Consider the following 27,285-nt stretch of genomic DNA (forward strand, 5'->3'; position numbering starts at 1 on the left):
AGAAAGAAGAGGAGCTACTGGAGAGAGTCCAGAGGAGGGCTACGAGGATGGTGAGGGGACTGGAGCATCTCTCCTATGCAGAGAGGCTGAGGGAGCTGGGCTTGTTCAGCCTGAAGAAGAGAAGGCTGCGAGGGGACCTTCGAAATGCTTCTAAGTATCTTCAGGGTGGGTGTCAGGAGGATGGGGCCAGACTCTTTTCAGTGGTGCCCAGCGACAAGACAAGGGGCAACGGGCACAAACTGAAGCAGAGGAAGCTCCAGCTGAACATGAGGAAGAACTTCTTCCCTCTGAGGGTGACAGAGCACTGGAACAGGCTGCCCAGGGAGGCTGTGGAGTCTCCTTCTCTGGAGATATTCAAGACCCGCCTGGACGCAGTCCTGTGCAGCCTGCTCTGGGTGACCCTGCTTCGGCAGGGGGGTTGGACTGGGTGACCCACAGAGGTCCCTTCCAACCCCGACCATTCTGTGATTCTGTGATTCATCTGGCATCTGCCTGGGCACAGCTTCCTAGTAAGAGACGTCCACCAACCCCTGTCCGCGGGGAACGGCACTGAGGATGCCAAGCTGAGCTGTTCCACGTGCGGGAGGCTTTCAAAGCGGTGCCCTAAAGGTGAAATACCAAAAAAGAGTTTGTAAGAGCGGGAGCACTAAGAAAGGATATTTTAATTTAAGAATGCCTGAAGCGGCTGAATAGTTTTGTGGTTTTGAGTCTTTGGACCACAACATGTCCATGCTAAAAAATTACAATAAAATAATGAAAAACTTGCAGTAATCTGTTACTAGCCTAGGCCCAGGCAGGCGTGCATGTTCACTCACATAATAAAGAGAAAACAGAATAGCAGGAGTTTTCCAATTTTATTGTAGGAAAGCACGTAAGAGTTTTTGTGTAATTATTTACACTGATCTCTGTACACTTTTTTTCCCCCCCTTACAATTGATTTAGGAACACTGGCAATGTCTGACTGCTGCACTATAAAGTTCCACACATTAAGCGCTCCTAGAAAATCCTACCAAAGGATTGCTACAAGTCATAGGAGGTTCCTCAGTCCGCTGGAGCCGTGCACAGACACGCTTCCCAACAGGAATGCCAGAAGGATCGCGTTCTCCGTGAGCGCCCGTCCCGCCGTGCTCCTGGCTCACCCGCTCAGGGCAGCGCTGACGAACTGCCCGCCTGCCGCTTAACTGAGAGCGTGTTTGGCTACTCCAGCTGGTCAGAGAGGCGCTCACTGCCAAGACTGCTGCTGAATTCAAGAACTAAATGGATTTTCTCACCTCACTAAGAGTGGTTCAGGCCCGCCTGACCACGCAGAAAGAGATTCGGTAAAACGCAGTGGGATGGGGTTAGTAGTTTTCCAACCCGTGGCATCTAAAACCACTTTGTCCCTAAAGGCGTATAAATGTGCCAGAGTTGCGTTACGATTCAGAGAGGAGCAGGTCTGACTCTGGTTTCTGCAAACAAAAAAAAGCAACATATTGTTTTGCTGCTGCAACCTGAACTCCATGTCCTCCAAGTTCCAACGCTCGCACCGAGCAGCTCCTCCTGGCCCCGCACCACGGCGTGAACAGCCCGCGCCCTCCCCAGAACCGCACTCGCGTCGGCGCAGCTGCACAGGACGGGAGATAGCTCAGGATTTAGCCTGTGGCGAGCGGCAGTTTCACTCTGAGATCTAGTTCCTACACAAGAAAAATAGCACTTGAGAGTATTTTTTTTTACTAAGAATGTAGATACAAATGCACAAATACAAGCTTTAGACATTAAAAAAAAAAAAACCTGCACAAACCCCCCCGACCTCCTTAGCTTTATTTCAGAGTACTGTAAAAACAACACAGATTTATGTGCCTAAGCATTTACATAGCAAATACCTTAGTAAATACACAGCAGAAAACCTAGAGGCCTTGAAGAGATACTTCTGACATGTGCAAAATGAAGATACAGCCCAATGAAACTCCTACTGGAATGCTGACCAAGAGCTGCCTTGATTCGGTCAATTCAATATTGAAACATCTGCATTTTCTTGAAACTACTTGTAACTAGCTGAACAACTCCCGTATTGCTTTATCTGCTGCTTAAAAGAGGAGATCAGTCGTTCTTCAGCAGCTTTATTTCTGCGGGTCACTTTTTTTACACGAGTGTAAAACCCTTTTGGCTCGGCTCGCTGTCTTGGACCGCAGGATATTGTTTTCCTGGAACGCAGCAAGCCCATAAATACATTTCTTTTAGCGACAGACCTCACCGCCTGGCAGGTTTGGGCATTATATAAACTTTGACAGGTTTGCTGAAGGGTATGGTCCCCTCTATGCCGTTCTCAGATGGCGGGAGAGCCTCCAAGCTCTCGCTCCAGGTGGGTTTAGGAATTTTAGCGGATGCCTTGCTCCTGTTGGAATTGTAGGCCAGCAGCAAACGCACTTCAATCTGACAGGGCTCTGCAGAGAAAAAGAAACAGAACAACCCAAAGGTGACTGTCGGCACTGGGTGAACAGCCAACGCTGAAAGAAATTGTCTCTCACGTACGCTGGGTTAGGAACAGAGCCGTTCTGGGCTGCCCAGAAGCCGATCGGGTGTTTGAAAACACAGCTTTGTCGGGACACTCGGCAGGGTAGAAGCAGGCACCCTTCTAGATCCCGTCTTTGTCATAGCTTACAAAAGGAACCTGATGACTAACTAACAAATAGCAACTTTCAAAAGTAACTGTTCAAAGTTATTCCAACCAAATAATAATAAAATCATAAAAGACCACAGAACCAGCAGGTCTTGCTACCTATATTTTTATGGCAGCATCAAGTAAATCCACATGATGTCTGACACAGGCTCTCAGTCTACACAGTACGGCTCCGAGCAGCACGCTGGACTATATCCCCATCACAACTTTCCTTTCTAGACTGAAAACCACGATTCCTTTAGGTTTTCCACATTGACCTGTACTGATTTTGGCTGGGATAAAGTTAATTTTCCTTCATCGTAGCTCGCGCGGTGCTACGTTTCGGATTTGTGACCCAAACAGCGCTGATAACACAGGGATGGTTCAGCTATTGCTCAACAGTGCAATACCCACGAGTTTTCTCACTTTCACCCTTCTGCTTCTCTTCCCTGTCCCACCAGGGCAGAAAGCGAGCGAGCACTGGGCGGGTGTGGGGGGCTGGGCCGTATGCCAGGCTTCACCCACAACAGGAGCCTGAATGAATCCCACTGAAAGCCACCTCATTTCAAGCTGCGATGCCCGGAGCTGCAGCCGTACTCCAGCCGAGACGTCACCCGCGCCAGGCAGAACACAAGAAACAGCCTTTTCCCACAGTTACCCCGCAGCACAGCTAACGCCTCCCTCACACCCGCTTTTTCGTCATATTCTCAGCTCCTCTTTTATTTGTAGCTTGCAGTCACCTCTGTCGCTTCGGCTACGCGCCCGTCAGCCAATCCGTGCTTTGTATTTGGGCATTCTCCTTCCTGAGCACGCGCTCTTTACTGGCCTTCAGGAAGTTTCACTGTTCTGAATTCAGGCAATTTCTCCAGTCTGAATCCTGACCTCGTTCCCTGAAGCCCTCCCAGCTTGGTGTCCTACCCATGATTTATACGCCCAAGTGCCGATGTCAAAGTTCACAGAATCACAGAATGGTCAGGGTTGGAAGGGACCTCTGTGGGTCACCCAGTCCAACCCCCTGCCGAAGCAGGGTCACCCAGAGCAGGCTGCACAGGACCTTGTCCAGGCAGGGTTTCAATATATCCTGAGGAGGAGACTCCACAGCCCCTCTGGGCAGCCTGTTCCAGTGCTCTGTCACCCTCAGAGGGAAGAAGTTCTTCTGCATGTTCAGCTGGAACTTCCTCTGCTTCAGTTTGGGCCCATTGCCCCTTGTCCTGTCACTGGGCACCACTGAAAAGAGTCTGGCCCCGTCCTCCTGACACCCACCCTGAGGATATTTAGAGGCATTTCTAAGGTCCCCTCTCAGCCTTCTCTTCTTCAGGCTAAACAAGCCCAGCTCCCTCAGCCTCTCCTCGTAGGAGAGATGCTCCAGTCCCCTCCTCATCCTCGTAGCCCTCTGCTGGACTGTCTCCAGTAGCTCCTCATCTTTCTTGAACTGGGGAGCCCAGAACTGGACACAGTACTGCAGCTGGGGCCTCACTAGGGCAGAGGAGAGGAGGAGGAGAACCTCCCTCGACCTGCTGGCCACACTCCTCTTAATGCACCCCAGGAGACCATTGGCCTTCTTGGCAGCCAGGGCACACTGCTGGCTCATGGTCAGCCTGTCGTCCACCAGCACTGCCAGTCCCTCTCCACAGAGCTGCTCTCCAGCAGGTCCACCCCAGCCTGTACTGGTGCCTGGGGTTTTTCCTCCCCAGGTGCAGGACCCTGCACTTGCCCTTGTTGAACTTCATCAGGTTCCTCTGCACCCGTTAACAGTTAAAATAGCACCTAGGGGAGATGCCAGAACACAATCCCTGAGGGCCACGCTTAAAGCGCCCTTCCAGTGAACGCTGCAGAAACAAGGACTTGATTCCAGGACACGGTTTAGCAGGCACGGTGGTGTTGGGGTGACGGTTGGACTTGATGATCTTAGAGGTCTTTTTCAACCTTAACGATTCTATGATTCAGCTCCCCCAGTACAGGATGGAGCTTTAAATCCAGACACTTCCAGTCCTAGAAACAAAACCATTTCTCCTTCTTCAAAATGAAGCAAAGATCGCAGGATGAGTGAGTACACGGTGGAAATGCTACATAAGGAGGAGTACATGAAAGAATATTGCACTACACAAAACCCTGTTAAAAAAAGGAATAAAAAAATCACCAAACCCTATTAATAACTGCTCAGAAAAAAAAAACCCACACATTTGAATAAATGTGAAAGGATTAAAAGAAAACAGGACAAAGGGAGCTGTGCACAAATGGTCTCTGCTTTTGTTGCTTCAGGTCCACAAGCCAGTTGCTGAAGCGCTCTCACGGGGAAGTGTGAACGCCAGCCGAGACTGAACGTGGATGTCGGAGACGCACGTCTCGTCAGAGCTAAAGGGCGTGTTTTTAGGGCATTAGAAGGGTGAAAGTTTAATCAGCAGTGAAGTTACACTGTTGAGCACACACAGTTCCAAAGGTGCTCTCCCCTGTCAGCTCTGGAACAATGAGTTGCAGGGAGTCAGCTTACCGTGACTCCTTCCCTTCGAGCGGGGACGCAGACCCGACTCCTGCCACTGATCCTGCTCTGCGCAGAAACGGGTGACCTCACCCGAGTACCTGCTCCCATGTACAGGCTCCCAGCGCCGGACGACTGCACAGGCAGCCCCCACCGCGTCGCGAGCGCCTTCCCTCCCGTGAGAGCAGCCCCTCGAGGCACCTACGGAGCAGCAGCGCCCTGTCAGACAGGGAGACGCAGCTCCTCGAAGGCTGCGCCGACAGAAAGCTGAGCGACGCTAGGGGCGGCATCTGCCAACAGCTGCAGACTCCAGGACCCCCAAAACTCCCGGCTGTAGGCACGTACTTCTGACGTGCAGGAGACTGGGGTCGAGCAAGACGCACTCTTATCTTAGGAAGGCGTAGCAACACAATCATAGAATGGGTTGGGTTGGAAGGGACCTTAAAGATCATCTGGTCCCAACCCCCCTGCCATCAGCAGCGACATCTTCCACCAGATCAGGTTGCTCAGAGCCCCATCCAACCTGGCCTTGAACCCTGCCAGGGAGGGGGCAGCCACAGCTTCTCTGGGCAACCTGGGCCAGTGTTTCACCACCCTCATGGGGAAGAATTTCTTCCTAATATCTAATCTAAATCTGCCCTCCTTTAGTTTAGAGCCTTCCCCCCTTGTCCTATCACTGCACACCCTTGTGAAAAGTCCCTCTCCATCCTTTCTGTAGGCCCTTTCAGGTACTGGAAGGCTGCTCTAAGGTCACCATTGGATGACCCAAAGCTAAACGAACCCCAAACCTCACTTCGAGTCTGGTATCCATTCACAAGGATTCGTGCTTGCCAATCTCCATTAAAACAAATGCCACAAAAATACCTAGGAGAGCATTTCTAAAGTCTCTTTATTTCTTCCTAATAATCTAAATCTGCCCTCTTTTAGTTTACGGCCCTTCCCCCTTGTCCTATCACTACACACACACTGCACATCGCAATCACGCAGACTTGTATCATTAACTGTACCTGTCCAGGCCGTGTGCGAGAGGTAAACCTGAGTTATCAGCCTGTGCCTGCCGGGACCAGGATTGCGAAAGTCAGCTGGTTTAGGATGGATTATTTGTGCTTGTCCATCTGGATACAACACCTATACGGGAGGAAAAGAAAAAGAGGAGACACCTGAGTGACGGCGGGGCTGGGGATCAGCACAGTGCGCGTTACGGTGGTGTCTTCTGTTGCAGTGTGGAAGGCAGGACGGCGTGCGTCACCTTGGAGCCAGCAGTCCAGCTGCCCTAGATTTAATGGCCACTGCTGGCCATTCAGACCCACGGCAGAGGGGGAAAAACGTACGCTGCCATCAGCTTCTTCCTCTGCATTGTGAACAGAAGTTTTCATTTCTTCGTTGTGCGGTGCCAGCTCCCAGGAATGGTACGTGAGTCAGCTCGGCGCACCGCGTACAAGCCAGTTTCAGAATGCGTGGTTAAAACACAGAAATCCAACTTTGGTACTAATAAAGTGTACAATTAGTTGTGATTCAGACACCTGACATCCTGATGCTGCCCCTTTACTCCGCTCTCCTGAGACCCCACCTGGAGTCCTGCGTCCAGCTCTGGAGCCCCCAACATAGGAAGGACACGGATGTATTGGAGCGGGGCCAGAGGAGGGACACAGAGATGATCAGAGGGCTGGAGCACCTCTCCTATGAGGACAGGCTGAGGGAGTTGGCGCTGTTCAGCCTGGAGAAGAGAAGGCTCCAGGGTGACCTTAGAGCAGCTGCCAGTACCTGAAGGGGCCGACAGGAAGGATGGAGAGGGGCTTTTCACAAGGGTGTGTAGTGATAGGACAAGGGGGAATGGCTGCAAACTAAAAGTGGGCAGATCTAGATTAGATATTAGGAAGAAATTCTTCACCATGAGGGTGGTGAAACACTGGCACAGGTTGCCCAGAGAAGCTGTGGCTGCCCCCTCCCTGGCAGTGCTCAAGGCCAGGTTAGATGGAGCTCTGAGCAGCCTGGTCTGGTGGAAGGTGTCCCTGCTCATGGCAGGGGGGTTGGAACCAGATGATCTTTAAGGTCCCTTCCAACCCAAACCATTCTATGATTCTATGAAACAAACTCCTCGTAAGACACAATCCCATTTGAGTTTCTGGCAAGTGACTGCTCACCTGAACTTTCACGGTTCCTTGGGGATCCTGCACGTGTTCCAGAGTTGCATCAATATCCAGTGCCACCACCAACCCCGATGTAAACCTCAGAGGATTATCAGATTCACCGGTAGGCTCAATGATATTCGCAGTAGCTTTGTGGAGCTGTGAGGGGCAAGGCGGGTGACAAAAAGAAGGCGGGGGGAGGAGGAGGAAAGAAAAAAAGACAATCATTACTGTTCCTAATGGAGAAATTGTGCACGAACTTTGGATTCTTTTCGATACCGCCAGGAATTCTTAAGACTTCTGTATTTTTAGCAGTAGTCCTGAGGACGCTAGGCAAGAAGAAGAAAGCCTTTGAAGAAATAACACTTGGGACTGACTAAAAACCTGAATCCTAAAAGCTTCGTGGCATATTAGGAACTAGTCACATGCTAAGGCAGTCTGCAAGGATACTGCATTTTAATTCTCTGTGTTAAACTGACCTGCTCTGGGAGGGGAAGGTGGAGGAAGGTACTTTGTCGCAGTGTTGTCTGAAGAATCTTGACCACTTCTGAAGGCTTAGATGTGACGAGTCTGGGCATTAAGTCCAGCAATTTATCTACGAAACTGCCTTGCATATGTGGGAGCTCAGAGATGAAACATCTGTGTTAAGGATAAATTAAAAATCAAACATTTTTTTCAACATTTCCAACAGTAGGGTTATTTTCAGTGAAGCTACTTAATCCTCATATGTTTAGCTATAACGACAGAATTAGATATGTAGGTTCCTCTTCCAATGCACGTCTCACACATAAGATAAAGATTATTTTGGCTGGTTATGTTGGGACCATACCTTGTGCTCGAAGTGACAACATCAAAGGCTGTTCAGGTCTCATTTCTTAGGTCCTTCATCAATAACAGAATCACAGAATGTTAGGGGTTGGAAGGGACCTCTGTGGGTCATCTAGTCCAATCCTCCTGCTGAAGTAGGGTCACCCAGAGCAGGCTGCACAGGACTGTGTCCAGCCGGGTCTTGAATATCTCCAGAGAAGGAGACTCCACAGCCTCCCTGGGCAGACTGTTCCAGTGCTCCGTCACCCTCAGAGTGAAGAAGTTCTTCCTCCTGTTCATCAATACAGAGCCTGGCAGGCAAAGGAATCTAGATTCACAGCACAGGAGCTAGAAAATTGGGCTGACGGTTGGACTTGATGATTTTAGAGGTCTTTTCCAGCCCTTCTGATTCTATGAAATGCTGCGGTGCTCATGGACAACACGTTAACGAGAAGCAGATATTGTACAGATTTGTCCGCTCGGACCGCACGCGCAGCTGTAATGCTATTTAGCTGGTAAGAGGGCTAATTACATGAGACTATGGGCAATTCCAGTACTCCGCATCCAGTCCCCGTGTCTCAACAAAGAAACGCAGCTGGATGAAAGAGCCACTCCTGCTACAGCTGCCTTGCAAGCTTCCCAAATCGGTGCTTCTCAGGGAAGACGTGCGCGTGCCCGACTCGTTAGGCTGTGCACTTCCATCCGGCTGACTCCCTAGCTGACTCCTTACGGGACCTAACACACCCAACACGTGAGCTGTCTGACCTGCTGCTGCAGCAACGCTTCCAGAACGGTTTTTCTCTACCAATATCAGAGCATTACTTACTACATCCCAGAGTGACATTCTAACAGTAAACTACAAACAGTAGGAAAAAAAAAAATCTAGTTCTAGAGGTCAAGAACAGAGACTAGAATCCATTCTGTGGCTTGGGACAACAGCCTCTTGCAAGAAGAGCGTTTGATATTTCTTGTTCTTTATACAGAAATAAAATTGGGCTACTACGTTACGTCCCTGCATGCAGAAGATGCTTCGTTAGACTGAGTCGCTGGTGGCTTATCTGTTATTACCAGCAACATTCCTGCTGTGTTTAGCAAGACAGTTTTGTAAGCCTAGTGAATACGCGTGCAACGTGGCGAACAAAATGCACCATTTCTGTTGGTGAACAGGCTCTTGTACCACGGGCTCTCCTCCCCGCTTGTCAAGCCCGGTGTTGATCTTCATCTTCGCCTCCAGCTGAGTCTATAAAGCCTGGACAGGAACACCAGATGTGCCCAAAACAGTTTCAAGTCCTAAAACCGGAGAAGTGAGATTTTTTCCAGGATCTTGGTGGTGCTCTGCAGGAGCTCATAATCCCGAAACGGAAGCCTCTGCCACCAGCTTGGCAAGGGTGGAGAAAAACCACACTCTCCTCTGTATGTGGTTAGAGGGCTGTGCAGGAACACACATCCTCGTGCTCCTGACTGCCGCTACACAGGACAGCAAATTTCAACTACTCTGTCGTGGGACGCAGCTAGAACCTGGCACGCTGAGGCCGCACAACCTAGACACGGGGATTTTATGTGTCCGAGCACTTACAGGTGACCTTACAGCTGGCTGACAAGGTCTACCACCATCTAGATTTGCTTTTGTGGAATTGATCATTGCGTGTGATAAGGAAGAACTTTTCCACTTCTTCCCTCTGAGGGTGACGGAGCCCTGGAACAGGCTGCCCAAAGGGGTTGTGGTTTCTCCTTCTCTGGAGATGTTGAAGACCTGCCTGGACGCGGTCCTGTGCAGCCTGCTCTGGGTGACCCTGCTTCAGCAGGGGGGTTGGACTGGGGGATCCCCAGAGGTCCCTTCCAACCCCTGCCATGCTGGGATCCTGTGTAGGAGTCACATTCCAGAGAAAAAAGTGATGAGGTTTGCTGATCCTGTGACTCGGTGCAAGGGAAAGATACGAAGCAAATGAACAGTTCTACTCCGTAGCTACCACATGAGCTAAGCATGAGGGAAGGGGTAGATTTGGTTCCCTTTTCTCACCACTTAACTGCCAAGCATATGGACCACGAATAAACATCAATTTAATCATAACTAGAGAAGGAATTCAACTTGGCCAACTCTGACACCTGTGTCTCTGGGCTAGCTACCCAATTCCCTTCTCAGTCAATAGAAGAAACCAGGACATCCTCCATCTGACCTATTTTAGACATCAAGATTAGGGTAAGATGAAAGAAACACCTCTCCAGTGCGAGGAGAGCTGGGCGAGTGCTTCACAAGCAGTGGTCTACAAAGCAAACGTCAACACCTGGGCGAGGCAACTCCCACCCTGAGCATGTAGATGGTTCTCTTGCTCTCTCACAGTTCAGAAATGTGGGACGAGGAAAGGAGAAATTCCTTTTTTGTCATACTCCGGGAAAGCTCTTCCATTGATCCCACATTTGGAAGTGAGTTTACTTCTTGCTTTACCATTATCTCACGATAGCAGGCCCCGACGTAGGACAGCACCAGGGGAAGGGAGATGTGAAGAGAGGAAAACCAAACAGAATATTCCCTGATGAAAAGGGTGGGGAGACTTGCTAAGAAAGTGAAGCAGCAACAAGAGTTTCTCACCTCTGAAAGGAATCCACTTCCTGCAGGAATTTCTCACACATCCCAAAAAGGGGTTCCACTCTGTAACAAAGTTAACATTCCTTGTTTAAGTTTTAAATAAATAAAATTAGCTCTGCACTTATAAACACTGAAGTGTTTTGGAATTCAGTTCAAGCTCCTAAAAACTACAAGATCTTACAATTTTGAGACCAGAAAGGTGTTCCCCACAAGAGAAGAAATAAAAACTAATTGGTGTCTCCCTCCCCACATTTATATCCCCCTTCCCACCACAAAAATCATTTGCATAAGGCACTAATTAAGTTCCCAAAGCCACTGTTAGAAAATATTACCTTTCCACCTATAAAACAAGAGGTTAAAAGGCAAATATATTATGGACCTTTATGTCAACTCAGTAAATTGCTGACAACAAACTCAAAACAAAAGCAAACAAATCAGGATACTACCCACCTCGCTCTAATCCCGCCAGACGGAGTTCTAATTCTACAGCCACCCGATCCCAGGTGGGACTTCACGAACCTCAGCAGCCAAAATGACCCGCGCAGAGCCTCTCGTGTTACCCAAGCCATGCGTACACGCAAGCATTTTGTGTCCAAGTCACACAAGCACTAGCTCCAGATCATCAAAGACTAATGCTAAAAACTCAACAACTATTAGTTAATGAAGCAAGCACAATTAGTGTGTTCTTTGATACGAGACCTTTCTTCATTTAAATAGATCCCAAATATCAACTCTACAGCATTTTAAATCTATTTATATGTTGACAGCTGAAAGAACTCCACCCCCTAAACACGTCTTCCTAGTAATTTCGTCCTCTAATTTAGTATTCTGTCGCTAGACAGCTATGCCAAGGGCAGAAGGTTCCTCATTCTGAATTAGTTTAGCAAATGGCTACTGGCATGCTGTGTTGTTTTATGTCTCTAATTTATCCTTGCTGGTTTTTTTTAAGCAAAGCTTAAGGAAACTACGCTTGCAGTTAACCCTCGGAAGACCCTTTTCCCAGGCCACCCTTACCCTCTGGTCGTCCGCGCAGTCACTATCAGCTGTAACGCCTTCGCCTGCAGCCGCATGTGGTGAATGATGACCACCTGTTTGCTTTCCACTCCGCTGTACATGAACTCCATTTTATAAGTTTCTTCCAAGATCTGTCAGACACCACAGGGGTAAAAAAACCCACCAGACTCTGTTAAACTCTTGCACAAGATTCCGGTATTTTTCCTCATACTGAGGAACACACTAATCCGCGAGCCGCATTCTTTGGGTGAAATTCTTCAGGGTGTAAAGTGGCACTTAATACTGAAAAGGTTATCCCGGCTATGTTAAAGAAACAATTCACAAAACTTGGCCTGAAATCAAGCACTCCCTCCATTGGCGGTCTGTCTTTTGACACCGCATTTTGAATTTCTAGAGGTAGAGCACTCTCTGCCTACTCTGGAACAACAAAATATGAGCAGCACAACAGAGCGACCTCAGGTTTACATTTCTGGAGCTGTATTTGACCAAGTTTGCTCGGAAACAACTTTCCATTCCACAACGCTGCACGTACCGCAGCTGAAGATGGCAACCATCACAGGATGAGCAGCATTCTGGGTTATTTTAGATACAGGGTTAAAAGCTGCGACAGCACATCGCGCTGTTTCACTCACCGTGCTTTATCTGTCGAATAGATGGGTTCAAGTAGAGTAGGCAAGTGCTCAAATTAATGCAGCTGGGTTCAGTATGACTGTACAGAAGCCAAGAACTTGCAAGTTATTAAAAAGGAAATATTCCCTCACCTTGCGCTGGCGGGAAGTGATCTACATTCACAATCACAACAGATAAAACTTCCCAGAGGGTTCACACGCTACTGAGAAGGGCACCCAGGAGAGACGGTTCAATTAGAGAAGATTTAAAAAGCTGCTGGCCTTTCGTTTCTACTCAGCCCTGGGGACAGCTGTCAACGGCACTGACGGTTTTGATGCGCAGCAGTACCTGCCTCTTATTGCATCTTCATTAACTGAAGACTCAAAATGCCAGCATAGTTTCCCAGAAGATCCATGAACTTGCTCTTACCCTAGATTTGCTTCCAGATTATTTAACAGCTTGCCTTCTCCTTTACCTTTTCTTAGTGCTTAGCTTTAGTTTTTTCCAGGATCAGATCGTTTATACATCACAGAATCAGAATAGCTCAGATTGGGTGGGACCTCTGGAGGTCATCTAGCCTGGTCTCCTGCTCAGAGCAGGTCTAATTAGACACAGTTACTCAGAGTCACGTCAAGCTGTGAACACGTCCAAGGACAGAGATTCCCCCCCCACCTCTCTGGGCAACCTGCTCCAGTATTTAACCTTCCTTACAGGAAATTTTTTTCCCCCTTACATCTAATCAGAATTTCTGATATTCCAACTTGTGTCTGTCATCTCTTGTCCAGAGCAGTGTGGATCCATTCTGTCTAGATCCTGAGATGAGGCAGTGTAGTCAGCAGTAAATAGACCCCAAAGCCTTCTCTTCTCCAGGCTGGACAAGCCCAGTTCCCTCAGCTTCTCCTTGCAAGAATGTGCTCCAGCCCCTGACTGCCTTAGTGGCCCTTTCCTGAACCCGCCCCAGTTTGCCAGCATCTTCCTTCTATCGGGGAGCCCAAAACACAACACAGCCCTCCAGACATGATCTCCCCAGAGCTGAACAAAGGGGATGGATCACTTCCCCAGACCTGCTGGCTACACTCTTGCTAAGACAGCCCAGGATGTAGTTGGGCCTTCTTTACTGCCTCACATTCAACGTGTAGTCCACCAGGATCCCCGTGCTGAACATCACGAGGTTCCCATCATTCCAATTCCCCAGCCTGTCCAGACCAGCCTGGACAGCAGGCATCATCTCCAGCATATCGACCAGCTCCTCGATTTGGAGGAGCCTTATCACCCACTTACTCAGACAGAATCCTGCCAGTTTGGTGAAAAGGAAAGGATGGGAAACTGCGTCAAAGGCTTTGCTAAAGTCAAGGGATATGATGACACCCACTGCCTTCCCCTTGTCCACAGCACCAGTCCCTTCATCACAGGCAGCTATGATGTCGGTTAGGCTCAATTTCATAGAATCATAGGTTTGGGTTGGAGGGGACCTTTAAAGGCCATCTAGCCCAACCCCCTGCAGTGAGCAGGGACATCTTCCACTGGATCACGGTGCTCAGAGCACCGTCCAACCCAACCTGGAACGTTCCCAGGGATGGGGCATCAACCACCTCTCTGGGCAACCTGGGCCAGGGTTTCACCACCCTCACTGTAAAAAATTTCTCCCTCATATCCAGTCTAAATCTCCCCTCTTTTAGTTTAAAACCATTACCCCTCAGCCTGTTGCTCCGTGCCCTGCTAAAAAGATTGTCCCCATCTTCCTCAGAAGCACTTTAAGCACTGGCAGCTGCTCTAAGGTCTCCCTGCAGCCTTCTCTTCCCCAGGCTGAGCAGCCCCAGCTCTCCCAGCCTTTCCTCCCAGCAGAGGGGTTCCAGCCCTCGCATGATTGCTGGGGCCTCCTCTGGCCCCGCTCCCACAGCTCCAGCTCTGCCCTGTGCTGAGGGCTCCAGAGCTGGACGCAGGACTCCCGGGGGGTCTCAGCAGACGGGGCAGAGGGGCAGAATCCCCTCCCTCGCCCTGTGCCCACGCTGCTGGGGATGCAGCCCAGGGCACGGTTGGCCTTCAGGGCTGCCAGCGCACACTGCCGGGTCATGGCCAGCTTTTCATCCCCCAGCACCCCCAATCTGCCCTTGGGAAATGCATTTTGACTGTTCCAAATCACTGTGTTGACCCTCATTTGTTTAGAAATGGCTTTTAAGAGGAGTGGGTCCACAACCTTCCCCAGGAAAGAGGTGAGGCCAAGCAACCCACAGTTTTCCAGATCTGCCTTCTCGCTCTTCTGGAAGATGGGTGTGATGTTTGCCTTTTCACAGTTGCGATGAACCTCCACCACTCGCCACTCATCTTTTGAAGCTGAGAGAAATCACCCCACTTCGGGGAACTGAGGTTTACTCGGACAGACTACAGCAGTGGAAGGTCAGAAGCGTATTACTGCTGCGGAGCCAAGGAAGGGCTTGTACCTGAGGACTTGCCCCCACACAGACCCAGCTGCTTCTGCCTCACCTGTTTCGCTGCAGCAGATGCCAAGGCGTTCTGTTTCAGGTACAGAGGAGCTGCCACGTTCCACAGCTTCTCCTGCAAGGCCTACAGAAGAAAATCACGAAATAATGATAAATACCCAGTTCAGTCTAAACGTTGTAAGGCTGCGCTAGACGGGCTTGGGAGCGGGGAAGATGCGCTGTCTCTCGGCTGTACGCCAACAGGTTGGCTGAAAAAGCAGGCCAAAGTTCTCTTTTGTGCTTTTAAACACAGCACGGACAACCAAGGCCTCCAAAACATGTGCTGTTTTATAAATACATGGAGATACCTATACAACTATAAAATATAAAACAGAAATTGAGAACAGTGTTAACAAAGCCAAAGAGACTGGCTGAGCCAAACTCTTCAGTACTTTTTAAGGAGAACTTCATGCAGCGTGACGACATTTATTAGAAAAACAATAGCCCGCTGCTTTATCACCTCCCCAAAACCAAGATCGGGGCAATCTCAGATTGAATGGCAAAAAGTGGAAACAATAACAACTGTCCCCAGAAACGCACCCACAGAGTCCTATTTCGGAGCTTTCCTGTTGACAGTCTCCACCCCACCAAAGATCTGAGTTAGTGTAAATCAGCTACTGATATTCATATTAAAAAAAAACCAAACAACAAAAGCAGACACCCAACCACACCTTATTTGCTTTTTGATTCATGTTTAAAAAAATTATGAAAGCTTGACTGGATGATTTATACCACTGCCTCCGTTTTGAAGCTGCCTGTCCTTAGATGCAGCTACCCACAAAGCTGCCTGTAGCCAAAACTCAGGAACACACAGACTGTATCTGTCACCTATGCTGGCCCCAGAATCCCAGCTACCTCCCCCTAAAATCACAGGGTATACAGAGCCTTTAAAGGTCTGGAACCTTTTGAGCTGCAAGAGGCTGGGAAATGAAGATACTTTCCTCCCCAACAGCTTCTTTCTCTTGGGGAAAGAAGCAGCTGGAAAGAAATCTACTGAAAAGCGCTGCTCTGACATTTGGGTTCTCTCTGCCGTAGCAGAATCTCTAAGCATGTGATATTCCGAGTTACTTTTCCTGTCAGCCACGTTACCAACTCCTCTACGTCGCTCATGCACTGATCGTTCTACAACCGGAGCCAAGAACGGTTTGTGCAGCGCTTACCCCAACCGGAGCACTCCTCTTTGCCAGGCACTCAAACCAACTGGTTCACTCCAGTCCGGTGCTGGAGAAGGGCAACGAAGCCACCTCCAAATGCTGGTCCTCTGCCTGGGTAGCACATTTTGCTTCAGCAAAAGTTTTGGATTTAGTTAGGATTGTGCTGAACTGTAACACCGCTCATCTAACACACCTTCTTTGGGTGATATCTGTACTCCAAGGATTTGAGGGCTGCCACGAGATATGCCAACTGGCAGCTATGCATTCAGCAAAGAAACTGAAATCCCTTCTTGGTTTTACATAACAAAGCTTTTACTGAGCCCCTTCCGGAAACCTGTTTGTGAGTTCTTGCTTTACGTGTCTATAGATTACACCCTAAAGAACGCCCGGAGACTAACGTCAGTACTACTGCTGGTTTATAGCTTGAGAAGTGAAGCGAAAAATCAGTTCCTGTTTACAGCAAGAAGCAGCTGACTTCAACAAGGGTTGCTGCCATGGTGTCAAAATAACGACTTCGTCTGCTAATACCAAAGAGAGAGATCATTTCAGCACTGTAAAAGAAAGCACGACTGATATTTCGCTCAATCAAGCCTGAAGAATTCCTTTAGCACTGGGGCCAGAAAAGCTGCCTGCAAAACACTGCCTAGAAAAACTCCACTTACAGCAGCAGTTTAGCAAAAAGCATTCCAGTGGCCAGTAGCAGACAAAAGTTCCTCTTGCAACGTAAAAGGCTACAGAGTAGTTCCCTCCGTTGCGATTCCTGTCAGAAAATAAAATTCTGTGCTGGCAAAACGCCCACAAACCAACATGAGCCCTCGGTGCAACGGCAGAGATCCGCACTGGCGTACGCCCTGGCGAAGCTACTGCATAAATTCTTTGCCACAGGAGGGAAGTGGGAATACCAGAAAACAGTGGAACCCGCGCTTGCATCACACAGCGGTTTTCAGCACGAACATCAACCCGCAGAACTGCGGCACCGTGACGGACTGGGGCATTTCTGAAGAACAGCCCAAGAAACCTGGGTGAAGTCAAACCTTGATGAGGAGCAGCTGACACTGAAGGTAAGTCGCCGTGAAATCGGCCATCCCTGCCAGTTCCGACTGCAGCTCTCCAAGCCTCTGCAGATCACTGAAGCATGTGGAAAAAAAAAAAGAAAAAAACAACACTGAGACAGCGAGCAGGTTAATGGAAACGCACTCAGAATGCGGCAACTGCAGCACCATTCCTGCATCTTGCTTTTTCTTCTCCGTAGAACAAGCAGCAGGAACAGTAGCGAAAGACACGCTACAACGCAGTTTGCACCTTGGGACTTGGCATCTCCTTTCTTCCTGGCGGCGGCCGCCAGCACAGCAGTGGAAGCCGTAAGTCTGTCAACTCACCTCACCCCGCAGCCCCACGGGAACCGTGCAGTGGAGCAGCTCCGGATTGAACTTCAAACACTCCAGGCTTCCCCAGCAGCTCACGACCCATTTGTGTCGCGCGGCTGGGAGATCTAACCGTTCCTGTTGGCTAGGAAAGGTTGTTTGGAACGCGTCGGGCTGGCGCGGCCAAGCGGATTTGAAATACAGCTGCCTTTTTAAAGCGAGCTGCAATCTGAGGTACCGACATTTGCCCAAGTAGCTGTCGTGTGCTGCCTGGTATCAGCGTTTCTTGTAAATCATACAGCAGCAGAAGTAGCTTTTAACTTCACAGAAAAAAGAGAGACAGTTAATGGAACCCAAAATGGCTTTAGTTCTCTACTCTTAGACATGTTTTAAAATCAAAAGTGTGTAATAAAAGAACAAGACTCATTTTTTGTTATAGAGCTGAAACTAGGTTGGATGATGTGGAATCAACGTGTCTCTGTTCTTCTCCGCGTTTTGCTTTGATCCAAAGCGTACTAAAATTGTCACTAATTCCGTGTTTCTTACGGTATTATTAAAAAGAGTATTTTTCCTTCAGATGACCCTTTCCTTCTGTTTATTTTAATTTATTTTTTGCATTTACGATGCAATTCTGAAATTTTGCCTCTGCCAAACCAGAAGGTTCTGAAGCACTGACATGTTAAAAAAAAAAATAAAAACCCATGAGATTATCTGTGTAATTTGCAGCCAAAGAAAACCTCTCGTAAGCAGAGGGGCTGTGCCTTCCTTCAGTGCAACAACAGCAGAGCCAGCCTGAACCCCGCAGAGCGACTCCATCTCATCTTTTCCCAGAGAGCAAAGCACAGACTCCTGGGCGCTTCATTCCCGTGTCGTGCTTAAGGCATCACAACACACCAGCGGGGAACGCGATGCCATCCCTCGGCTAACAGCCCGGCAGATATTCCGCTCCCCAGCCTTCTACGGTTCCCAACTCCACTAATTCTATTTCCTTACAAACCTTAAACAGATTTCAACATCCCCGAAAGACAAAAAAATTTAAAAAAATTCCTCTTGTATAGATGGAGAAACTAAACCACAAAGGGTGATTTGCTAAAAAGCCTGTCTGGCAGATCTCAGCTGCAGAGCCTGGGGGAAGAACGTCAGAAAAATAAACAAATAACCTTCAACACCTTTTTTTTTTTTTTGTTTTTGTCTTAAATCCTCCCTTCGCTGAAGGGTGGAAAGCATTAGCTGGTTTAGTACGGCTTCTGGGTGGTGAACCCAGCAGGAAAAAAGCCAAGCCAATCATTTCCATCGACTCCAAAGCTTTACTGTCCTTTACCACACACAAGTCACTCATGCGGCCACCTCCGACGCGACTCCTACACTCGGAATCACAAACCTTCACACCCAGTGAGGTCTGCAGGCCTTCATCACGCCTCCAAGACTCCGGGTGCTCTGCCAAGAGATGACCCGTTTCACGCAGTCAGGGCACTAAATGCTTTGAGACCGTGCTTTAGGCTGCGCGTAGCGGCTTCACAACAGCTGAAGACAAACCCTACAGTTTGCAGCGCCGGGTCTTCAGCGAGGAGCACGCTGCTCAGTCACCATTGCAGGCGGCTGTGAACGCAACACACAGCTACACGTACAGGAGCAGCAGCTATTTGGGGGAAGGAAAAAAAAATACAGCTTTTCGGAATTCCATACTCCAAACAAAGCATTTTATACTGTTTTTTCTAACTCTCAAAATAAGACTCTTTTCACAGAATCACAGAATGGTCGGGGTTGGAAGGGACCTCTGTGGGTCATCTAGTCCAACCCTCCTGCCGAAGCAGGGTCACCTACAGTAGGCTGCACAGGACCTTGGTCCAGGCGGGTCTTGAATATCTCCAGAGAAGGAGACTCCACAGCCTCCCTGGGCAGCCTGTTCCAAGGCTCCATCACCCTCAGAGGAAAGAAGTTCTTCCTCATGTTCAGCTGGAACTTCCTCTGCTTTAGTTTGTGCCCGTTGCCCCTTATCCTGTCACTGGGCACCACTGAAAAGAGCTTGGCCCCATCCTCCTGACACCCACCCTGAAGATATTTAGAAGCATTTCTAAGGTCCCCTCTCAGCCTTCTCTTCTTCAGGCTGAACAAGCCCAGCTCCCTCAGCCTCTCCTTGTAGGAGAGATGCTCCAGTCCCCTCACCATCCTCGTAGCCCTCTGCTGGACTCTCTCCAGTAGCTCCTCATCTTTCTTGAAGTGGGGAGCCCAGAACTGGACACAGCACTGCAGATGGGGCCTCACTAGGGCAGAGTAGAGGGGGAGGAGAACCTCCCTCGACCTGCTGGCCACACTCCTCTTAATGCACCCCAGAAGTTTTTCCTCTTTCTAAGCAGAGGAATCACATTGAAAGGATCCTTTTCACGCATTTTATTCATGGAAATCGATGAAATGGAAGACACAGCACAAAACCCACGTTCAGAAGCCACAACACACACCCTCATCTGTACAACAGCAGACAGCAACTTGCAATAATACCGTCTCTTCCAGGAAAATCTCTCTCTGATTTACAAACTGATGAAGAATGTCAAAGTCCTCGATAAGCGGGATTGGTGGTAAGAACCCAACAAAGCACCAGAAGGAGGTCCTCTCCTGCTGAACAAAGGGCCACAGGACCTCGAAATTAGAAGAGCAGAGGGGACAACCTCTCTCTTCCCACAAAAATGGAACGAAAACCCCTGTGCATGTACATTAAAAATAATATAATCAAAATGAGGGACTCCTGCAAGGACAGAGGACTAAGAATGACACACAAGGCTGTCATCCATAAAACGGGAAGGGTATTTTAACATAAGCGAACAGTCTAAGACGAGCACCCTCACCTGACTCATACCGTACTCTGAAAAGATGTTCCTCTGAAACACACACTGATTATTCAGTGGAGCAGAGCCAGAGCTGAGACCATCAGCTTTGTTTCAAACATGCCACGAATACCATTTTATCACAATGCTCTCTGGAAGAAGTCTCAGGCTAAACACTCAATGGCAAAGTACAGAATCATAGAATCATTAAGGTTGGAAAAGACCTCTAAGATCGAGTCCAACCGTCAACCCAACCCCACCATGCCTGCTAAACAATATCCCAAAGCGCCACATCCACACGGTTTTTGAACGCCTCCAGGGATGGGGACTCCACCACTGCCCTGGGCAGCCTGGTCCAAGGCCTGACCACTCTTTCAGTAAAGTAATTTTTCCAAAGATCCAATCTAAACCTCCCCTGACGCAACTTGAGGCCATTGCCTCTCGTCCTATCGCTGGTTACTTGGGAGAAGAGACCAACACCTGCCTCACTACACCCTCCTGTCAGGGAGCTGGAGAGAGCAATAAGGTCTCCCCTCAGCCTCCTCTTCTCCAGACTGAACAGCCCCAGCTCCCTCAGCCGCTCCTCATCAGACTTGTTCTCCAGACCCCTCGCTGCCTCGCTGCCCTTCTCTGGACACGCTCCAGCCCCTCAATGACTTTCCTGTAGTGAGGGGCCCAAAACTGAACACAGCACTCCACGTGCAGCCTCACCAGTGCCGAGTGCAGGGGCACGATCCCCTCCCTGCTCCTGCTGGCCACACCATTCCTGATCCAAGCCAGGATGCCCTTGGCCTTCTTGGCCACCTGGGCACACTGCTGGCTCATGTTCAGCCGGCTGTCAAACAGCACCCCAAGGTCCTTTTCCGCCAGGCAGCTTTCCAGCCACTCCTCCCCAAGCCTGTAGCGTTGCGTGGGGTTGTTGTGACCGAAGCACAGGGCCTGGCATTTGGCCTTGTTGAACCTCATACACTTGGCCTTGGCCCATCGATCCAGCCTGTCCAGATCCCTCTGCAGAGCCTTCATACCCTCGAGCAGATCGACACTCCCACCCAGCTTGGTGTCATCTGCAACACTGACATTCAGAAGCAAAGCACCCGCTTCAGAGAAATCGGGAATCCTAACCAATCTTCCCACAAACGGGTCAAGTCGCAGCCTTACCGGATGGTAAATTCCAGCAGCTCCTGTATGCCCTGCGGGTCGAGGTGCTGAAGGTTGTAAACCCTCTCCAGGCTCTGATGCAAGAACTGCTGGGAAGGATCTTCATGTGGTGTAACGCTGGGAGAGACAGGGGAGGACACCAGCTTTCTACCTGGCAACTGAGCGAGAAGAAACACATGTATACCGAGGAGTCTCACCCACGTAACACACCGCAAAATGCTGCTGCACTATTTAACAGCTACCGAATGAGAGCTCAGATTTATTTCTCAAATTCAAAATTTCTATCACAGATTTCAAGTCTGCATCTTATATCTTCATTAGTTAATACTCTCCATTTCATAATCCCCTGGCAGCTAGACATCTTCAAGTTAAGCTTCAACATCCCTTTGAGGGAAACATCTTCCTCATCTACTAACTATGACGCCATGAAGTCAAGGGAAGTCCAAGACCACACAAACCGCAATTCCTTTTACGCGCTGTAGTAAGACTTACGACCAACTTCAGTCCCACCTGTACTTCCAAACAGGAAAAACGCACTTTAAAGCAGCAGGGAACACATCTCACCCATGAGTAAACGACACAGGTAGGACAGAAGTCAAATGGTGGAAGATCTACAAAGGCTAAGCTCCCCTTGCCCACACAGTCAGGGCTGCAGAAAGCTCCCAGGAGTCCTGCCCTCCCAGTATTCCTTCCTAACCAGCAAGCCACATGCCAGTCTCATTTTAGAGCAATGACATCATTATTCTCCCCAAAATATTACAAAATCCATATTGTAACGATTTAGTATTTGGCTCTCCTTACTTAACATACATTTCAATATTCATTTGCTTGGGAGAAAAATTTTTTAGGATCGAAGCCTTACGCACAGACAGACATGGAAGAGACCAGCAATGCTCGTAACAGAGTGGCAAAGCGCAGACCCAAGTGGTTCAACTTACCCTTAACGGAGGGACCAGATGAGAGAGGCTGTCCCGAAGGTAGGCATAATGTCTGAACGTATGATCAGAGAACAGGGCCGGCATCGTTGGGCAGCTTTTAGCAGCGTTAAAAATCAGAACCAGAACAGCAATGTCTATTGAAATGGATTGTTAAAGAAAAGGAAAGAACAAGAAGAGCTCTGTGGGGATGGCAAGTTAAACCAACAACAACTCAACGACCCTTTCTTTGCTGGAGATGGTTTAGGAAGTTCTTTACAGTTGGAGAATGCCGAGCAAAACCCACAGAGGCAGCTGTCTGAGCAGATGAACACAAACTACAAAGCGCAAACATTACAGGATGGGCCATATTGGAGGGAGCATGCTACTGCCAACGCGAGACTGCTCAGAGGCGACACAAAGGATAGGAGCCAGGGATTATAAATGCAGAACATGCTCATTAGATGGAGCTTCACCCTTCCTCAAAGCTTGCACAGTGCTTACCAGTTTGGTACCCAAACCCCATCTAAAATTAAACGTTTAGCTCCGAGCCTTTGAAAATTGCTGATCTCCTGTGATGCTAGTCCCTGAAACACATCCCTCTTGCACAGGCTTAAAACAAACCAAAGAATCAAACGCGGGAAGGTGAGTCTGGTACAGGAAAAATCATTTCCACAGTCTGAGAGCCCGAGAAATACTGAGGGCAGCCAAAGGCTTTAATCAGTTAGCCCAAAGGCTGTGGTGCCCACCTGTAACGGGACTGACCTCAGGCATAAGGTCTCTAACAGGAGAGCGTGAAAGGATCCCAGTGCGAAGCGTACGATCGTCTGGGCACTCGCCTGCACGGGGAAGGAGCAGGCTCAGCCACAGAAGGGACTGAACCCACATCTCTCACCTCCCGAAAAATCTTCTGCAGCCATGGGCTGTCAAGCATTAAGGCTTCCGCTTGACAAACCAACTTCTCCATTTCTCCTCTTTGCCCAAAATCCTTTCCAAATTCCCAGCTGAAGCTATTCAACTATCCTGATTTAAATTTGTTAAGCGCTTTGAATCAGACAAAACCATGTTTCTCATTAACACCTGACACCAGAAACATACCATTTGGGTCTAGTTTCTGGCTCCCAGGCCTGTCTCCACATAATGTATCTCTGTAAAATCTGGTGTCGAGTTACCTCCGGAGCATCCTCTAAAATACTGCTCTTTGGGTCAGAGCAGGAAGGTGCACAGAGCTAAATAACAGCTTTTTCCCTCTCAATGTTCCATCAATCCTCAACTGATAGGACAAATCTACTCAAATTATTACCCAGGTATCTGATCAGGGATTACTCTTTCTCTCCACCCGATTTTAGCCCTTTTCAGTTCTCAGAAGGTATTTATTTACTCACTCTGTATGGAAGCTCTAGCTGATGGCCTGTGACTGGTGAGAGAAATAAGGAGTAGCTGCACAAAGGAAGAGAGCTGTTCCAGGCTACCATCTCTCAGCATGCATCAGAAATAACATTATGTTCTGCAATCGCAGAGAAGGGAAGCAAGGAGAATGGACAGTAAAAAAACGGTATTTCGCATTTCCAAGTCATCTCCTATTGTTAAGGATACTGGTATAACAATAATAGTTTGTATTATAAGCACTAGAAGAGCTAACATTAATAGCAGGATTTCTGATTTTCAGTTATTTCAAAAAGATGACAAAAACTTGCAATATTATGGGCATTCAGCCACTGCGGCACTAAGAGATGGTATTGTTCTATCCACTGGAAAACAGTGAGGACAGCAGAAGTTTTACCAAAAAAGAAAACAGACAAGAAAAACCACTCTTCTTATTTCAAAGCTAAAGCGTCTTCAAAATTAGTGCAAACCAGACAAATGTTTTCACATCAAAGGACTCATCTGCAAAGCCTAATCCTTGGCAAATTGTTTGATAAACAGATTATTCATCACAGCATAAAAAAGGCCAATTACAGCACGTCGGTATTACGAAGACGGTTCCAGATAACAGTTATTCCACCACTCGCCAAGTAACAGAACTAAGTGGTGAAGGGATTCAGAAATAGCTACAGGATTTTCTGCTACAGTCTGAAATGGTTTAACAATTGTGAGCATCAGGAAAACATGAAGAAAAATCTATTACAGTCAAAATGATCAACTGGCTTCATTAAAAAGATACAGGCCGGGTCATCCATGTCTGGTTCTGGAGTGTCAAAGAACGGATGCGTGCTCAGCAGCTCTGGGACTAACGGAAGCACCAAAGTGGGGTGCCTGCTTCCCAAGAACTTCAAGCATCTGAAGATACACAGGTTGAAATATTTCTTAGTAAACATGTACATTGCAAAATACACCATTTTAAAGCATTATTACTTTATGTTGCAGCAGCATTTTGAGGCGCTGGTTAGCATCACAATCCTACTGTCCAAGCCTACTGTCTCTTCACGGCTGAGCATCTCCATTAACTTTTGATAGGATCCAAGGAAACCGAATGGGCAGCTTGAAAAAGCACGCTGTAATAAAAATTGTTTATTTAAACTGTCCGAGAAATACCTAACACCTGGAGCTATGCAACTCGAGAAAAGCTTTCATATTAAATGCTAACAAATGAGTGCATTTTTCTTCAGAAATAACGGAGCAAGGAGGCAGAAACCCAACAAAACCCAAAAACCCCAGCTCCAAAAACAGCACAAGACTACACTGGAAGACAAAGCAGACTAACAGAAGTGTTTCCAAAAATACCCAAGAATTCCATCTCCAACGATGTGCGCTGGAGCATCGCTTCCTTTGCTGCTCCCATTAAACAACCAAAAAAACCCCACACAAACATTCCTTGGTTTCGCTCAGGCAGAAAAAGTCCCTCCAACAGCACAACGCCACGCAGCCAATCCACTTGTCACAACTGATCTAAGCAACTGCTGGTAAATATTATGATTTAATGCAGTGTCGAGCAAGCACAAAACTTTAGTTTGCATAGAAGAGATGAGGTTTTAAAGGTTGAATTAATCTTTTCTGGGAATGCTTTGAGTGCTTGTGATAGAGGGCTGTTTCCAGGAGTGGTCATCAGTTCTGCATTCCCAGTACAAGTGTCGACAAGCAAGAACAATACAGAGTTTCTAGGTCAGTCATGAATATGCACAATGCTTAGTACAGCCACTAACCCAAATATTTACCGAATAGCAGGACTGTATACCTGCAATACCCGTTACCTCCTTACCTAGCTGAGTATTTGCCTAATGCCTCTATTACTAGAACGAACAGGAAAACAAGTGGACGCACAAGGACACCGAACACACTCACTTCCATATGGATTCTCTGTCTGTGGGATACTTGGTCAGGTTCTTCAGCAGCTCCACCAGCGCAAGATGGATGCCTTCTTTCGTCGAGACGTTGGTGCAACACAACAGCTCATGAAGCGCCTCCCGAATGTCCCTTGAAGAATCCTGAAAAAATAAACCCCAACCCAGACGCCTTTGAGTGCCAAGAGAAAAGATGTGCCTGCACACACACCTGCTTTAAGGGCAGCAGTTCCTGTTCCTTGGCAGAGTTTGCACCAGAGGTGTCTGAGAAACGGCGCACGTTGCTGGTTATCACAGCTAAGAAGAGATGAAGTGACAGACTAGGCAACTGCTGCAGGGTCTCCTGTGGCTCTCCTCCACCCATGTGCTTTATTTACTGGAATGAAGGGGAACTACTTCACTGCTGACCTTCTCAAGCAGAGCAAGAATCGCCGTTGGGTTTAGGTGGTGGTCTACCCTTAGGCACAGGCAGTAACAGAAAAGGAAGGCGCCAGGTAACTCAGCAAAACAATCACCAAAGATTGTTTTACCCCCTGTCAGAGAAGCCTTTTGCCATTGAGCCGGCAATGTGAGCTTGCAGCCCAGAAAGCCAACCGTACCCTGGGCTGCAGCAAGAGCAGCGTGGCCAGCAGGGCGAGGGAGGGGATTCTGCCCCTTTACTCCGCTCTCGTCGGACCCCACCTGGAGTCCTGCGTCCAGCTCTGGAGCCCCCAACATAGGAAGGACATGGATGTGTTGGAGCCGGTCCAGAGGAGGGACACGAAAATGATCAGAGGGCTGGAGCACCTCTGCTATGAGGACAGGCTGAGGGAGTTGGGGCTGTTCAGCCTGGGGAAGAGAAGGCTCCGGGGTGACCTTAGAGCAGCTGCCAGTACCTGAAGGGGCCGACAGGAAGGATGGAGAGGGGCTTTTCACAAGGGTGTGTAGTGATAGGACAAGGGGGAATGGCTCTAAACTAAAAGAGGGCAGATTTAGATTAGATATTAGGAAGAAATTCTTCACCATGAGGGTGGTGAGGCACTGGCCCAGGTTGCCCAGAGAAGCTGTGGCTGCCCCCTCCCTGGCAGTGTTCAAGGCCAGGTTGGATGGAGCTCTGAGCAACCTGGTCTGGTGGAAGATGTCCCTGCTGATGGCAGGGGGGTTGGAACCAGATGATCTTTAAGGTCCCTTCCAACCCAAACCATTCTATGATTCCACACATGAAGCTCAGCTCCACAAGCCTTTAACCCAGTCACCAGCCTCCAGAAGGTCTGCGGAAGTGTCGAGGACACGTCAATGCCTGGCATTAAGAGCAATCATCTACAGGATAAAAGAACTGGACCTAACTATGGGTTTACAGATGGACAATAAAAAAAAACCCCCCACCACACTCTTACAAGTTCAGCCAAGAACTTTGTTACGATCGTATGGGATCCCCAGTGTACCGCTTCTGAAGTCACATTGCACCCATTTGATTTTTTAGGCCAGGGCGGCGTTGTACAGAAGAGCTTATGCAGTCTCCAAGCAGTATTTTCAGCAGTGCTGTGGCTGAACTCCAACTTAATTAATTACATTCCTTCCGCCAAAACCCACCTTGCCGTTCCATATCAATGCATTCTACTTCCTTGCTATCAGCATTTGTGTGGTACTGCTGGATAGATGTGAAAATTTGACAGGATACAAGAAGTGGATGCGTTTCAATGGTAGATGTTGGGGTTTTTTTTTAAATTATAATTTGCTAAGTATCAACAGCTCATTCATCACTGTCTTACACAACAGAGCAGTCTTCTTGTAAAGGCTCTTAAATGATGGCCAACACACACAAACGATCGAAGGAGGAAAGCCCAGCAGGGCTTCTCAGCTGCTCCTT

At 48.5% G+C, this 27,285-nt stretch overlaps 1 protein-coding gene across 2 annotated transcripts in view; it reads right to left on the reverse strand.

The window, feature by feature from the left end:
- Positions 1 to 818: 818 nt before the first annotated feature.
- The window catches only part of INTS4 (integrator complex subunit 4), a 43,441-nt gene continuing 16,974 nt past the window's right edge, over positions 819 to 27,285 (reverse strand). For both annotated transcript variants that reach the window (XM_075416086.1, XM_075416095.1), the window contains exons 12-23: positions 25,438 to 25,580; positions 24,320 to 24,435; positions 22,180 to 22,313; positions 21,242 to 21,399; positions 16,932 to 17,025; positions 14,748 to 14,828; positions 11,655 to 11,785; positions 10,644 to 10,703; positions 7,726 to 7,885; positions 7,262 to 7,405; positions 6,125 to 6,245; positions 819 to 2,423 (exon numbers count right to left, since the gene is read on the reverse strand). In XM_075416086.1, the coding sequence (XP_075272201.1) occupies positions 2,230 to 2,423; positions 6,125 to 6,245; positions 7,262 to 7,405; positions 7,726 to 7,885; positions 10,644 to 10,703; positions 11,655 to 11,785; positions 14,748 to 14,828; positions 16,932 to 17,025; positions 21,242 to 21,399; positions 22,180 to 22,313; positions 24,320 to 24,435; positions 25,438 to 25,580 (1,536 nt within the window). In that variant the 3' untranslated portion in view covers positions 819 to 2,229. The remainder of the gene's footprint in view (positions 2,424 to 6,124; positions 6,246 to 7,261; positions 7,406 to 7,725; positions 7,886 to 10,643; positions 10,704 to 11,654; positions 11,786 to 14,747; positions 14,829 to 16,931; positions 17,026 to 21,241; positions 21,400 to 22,179; positions 22,314 to 24,319; positions 24,436 to 25,437; positions 25,581 to 27,285) is intronic.

The sequence above is a fragment of the Opisthocomus hoazin genome, chromosome 1 (assembly GCF_030867145.1).
Source record: "Opisthocomus hoazin isolate bOpiHoa1 chromosome 1, bOpiHoa1.hap1, whole genome shotgun sequence".
Taxonomy (NCBI): Eukaryota; Metazoa; Chordata; class Aves; order Opisthocomiformes; family Opisthocomidae; genus Opisthocomus; species Opisthocomus hoazin.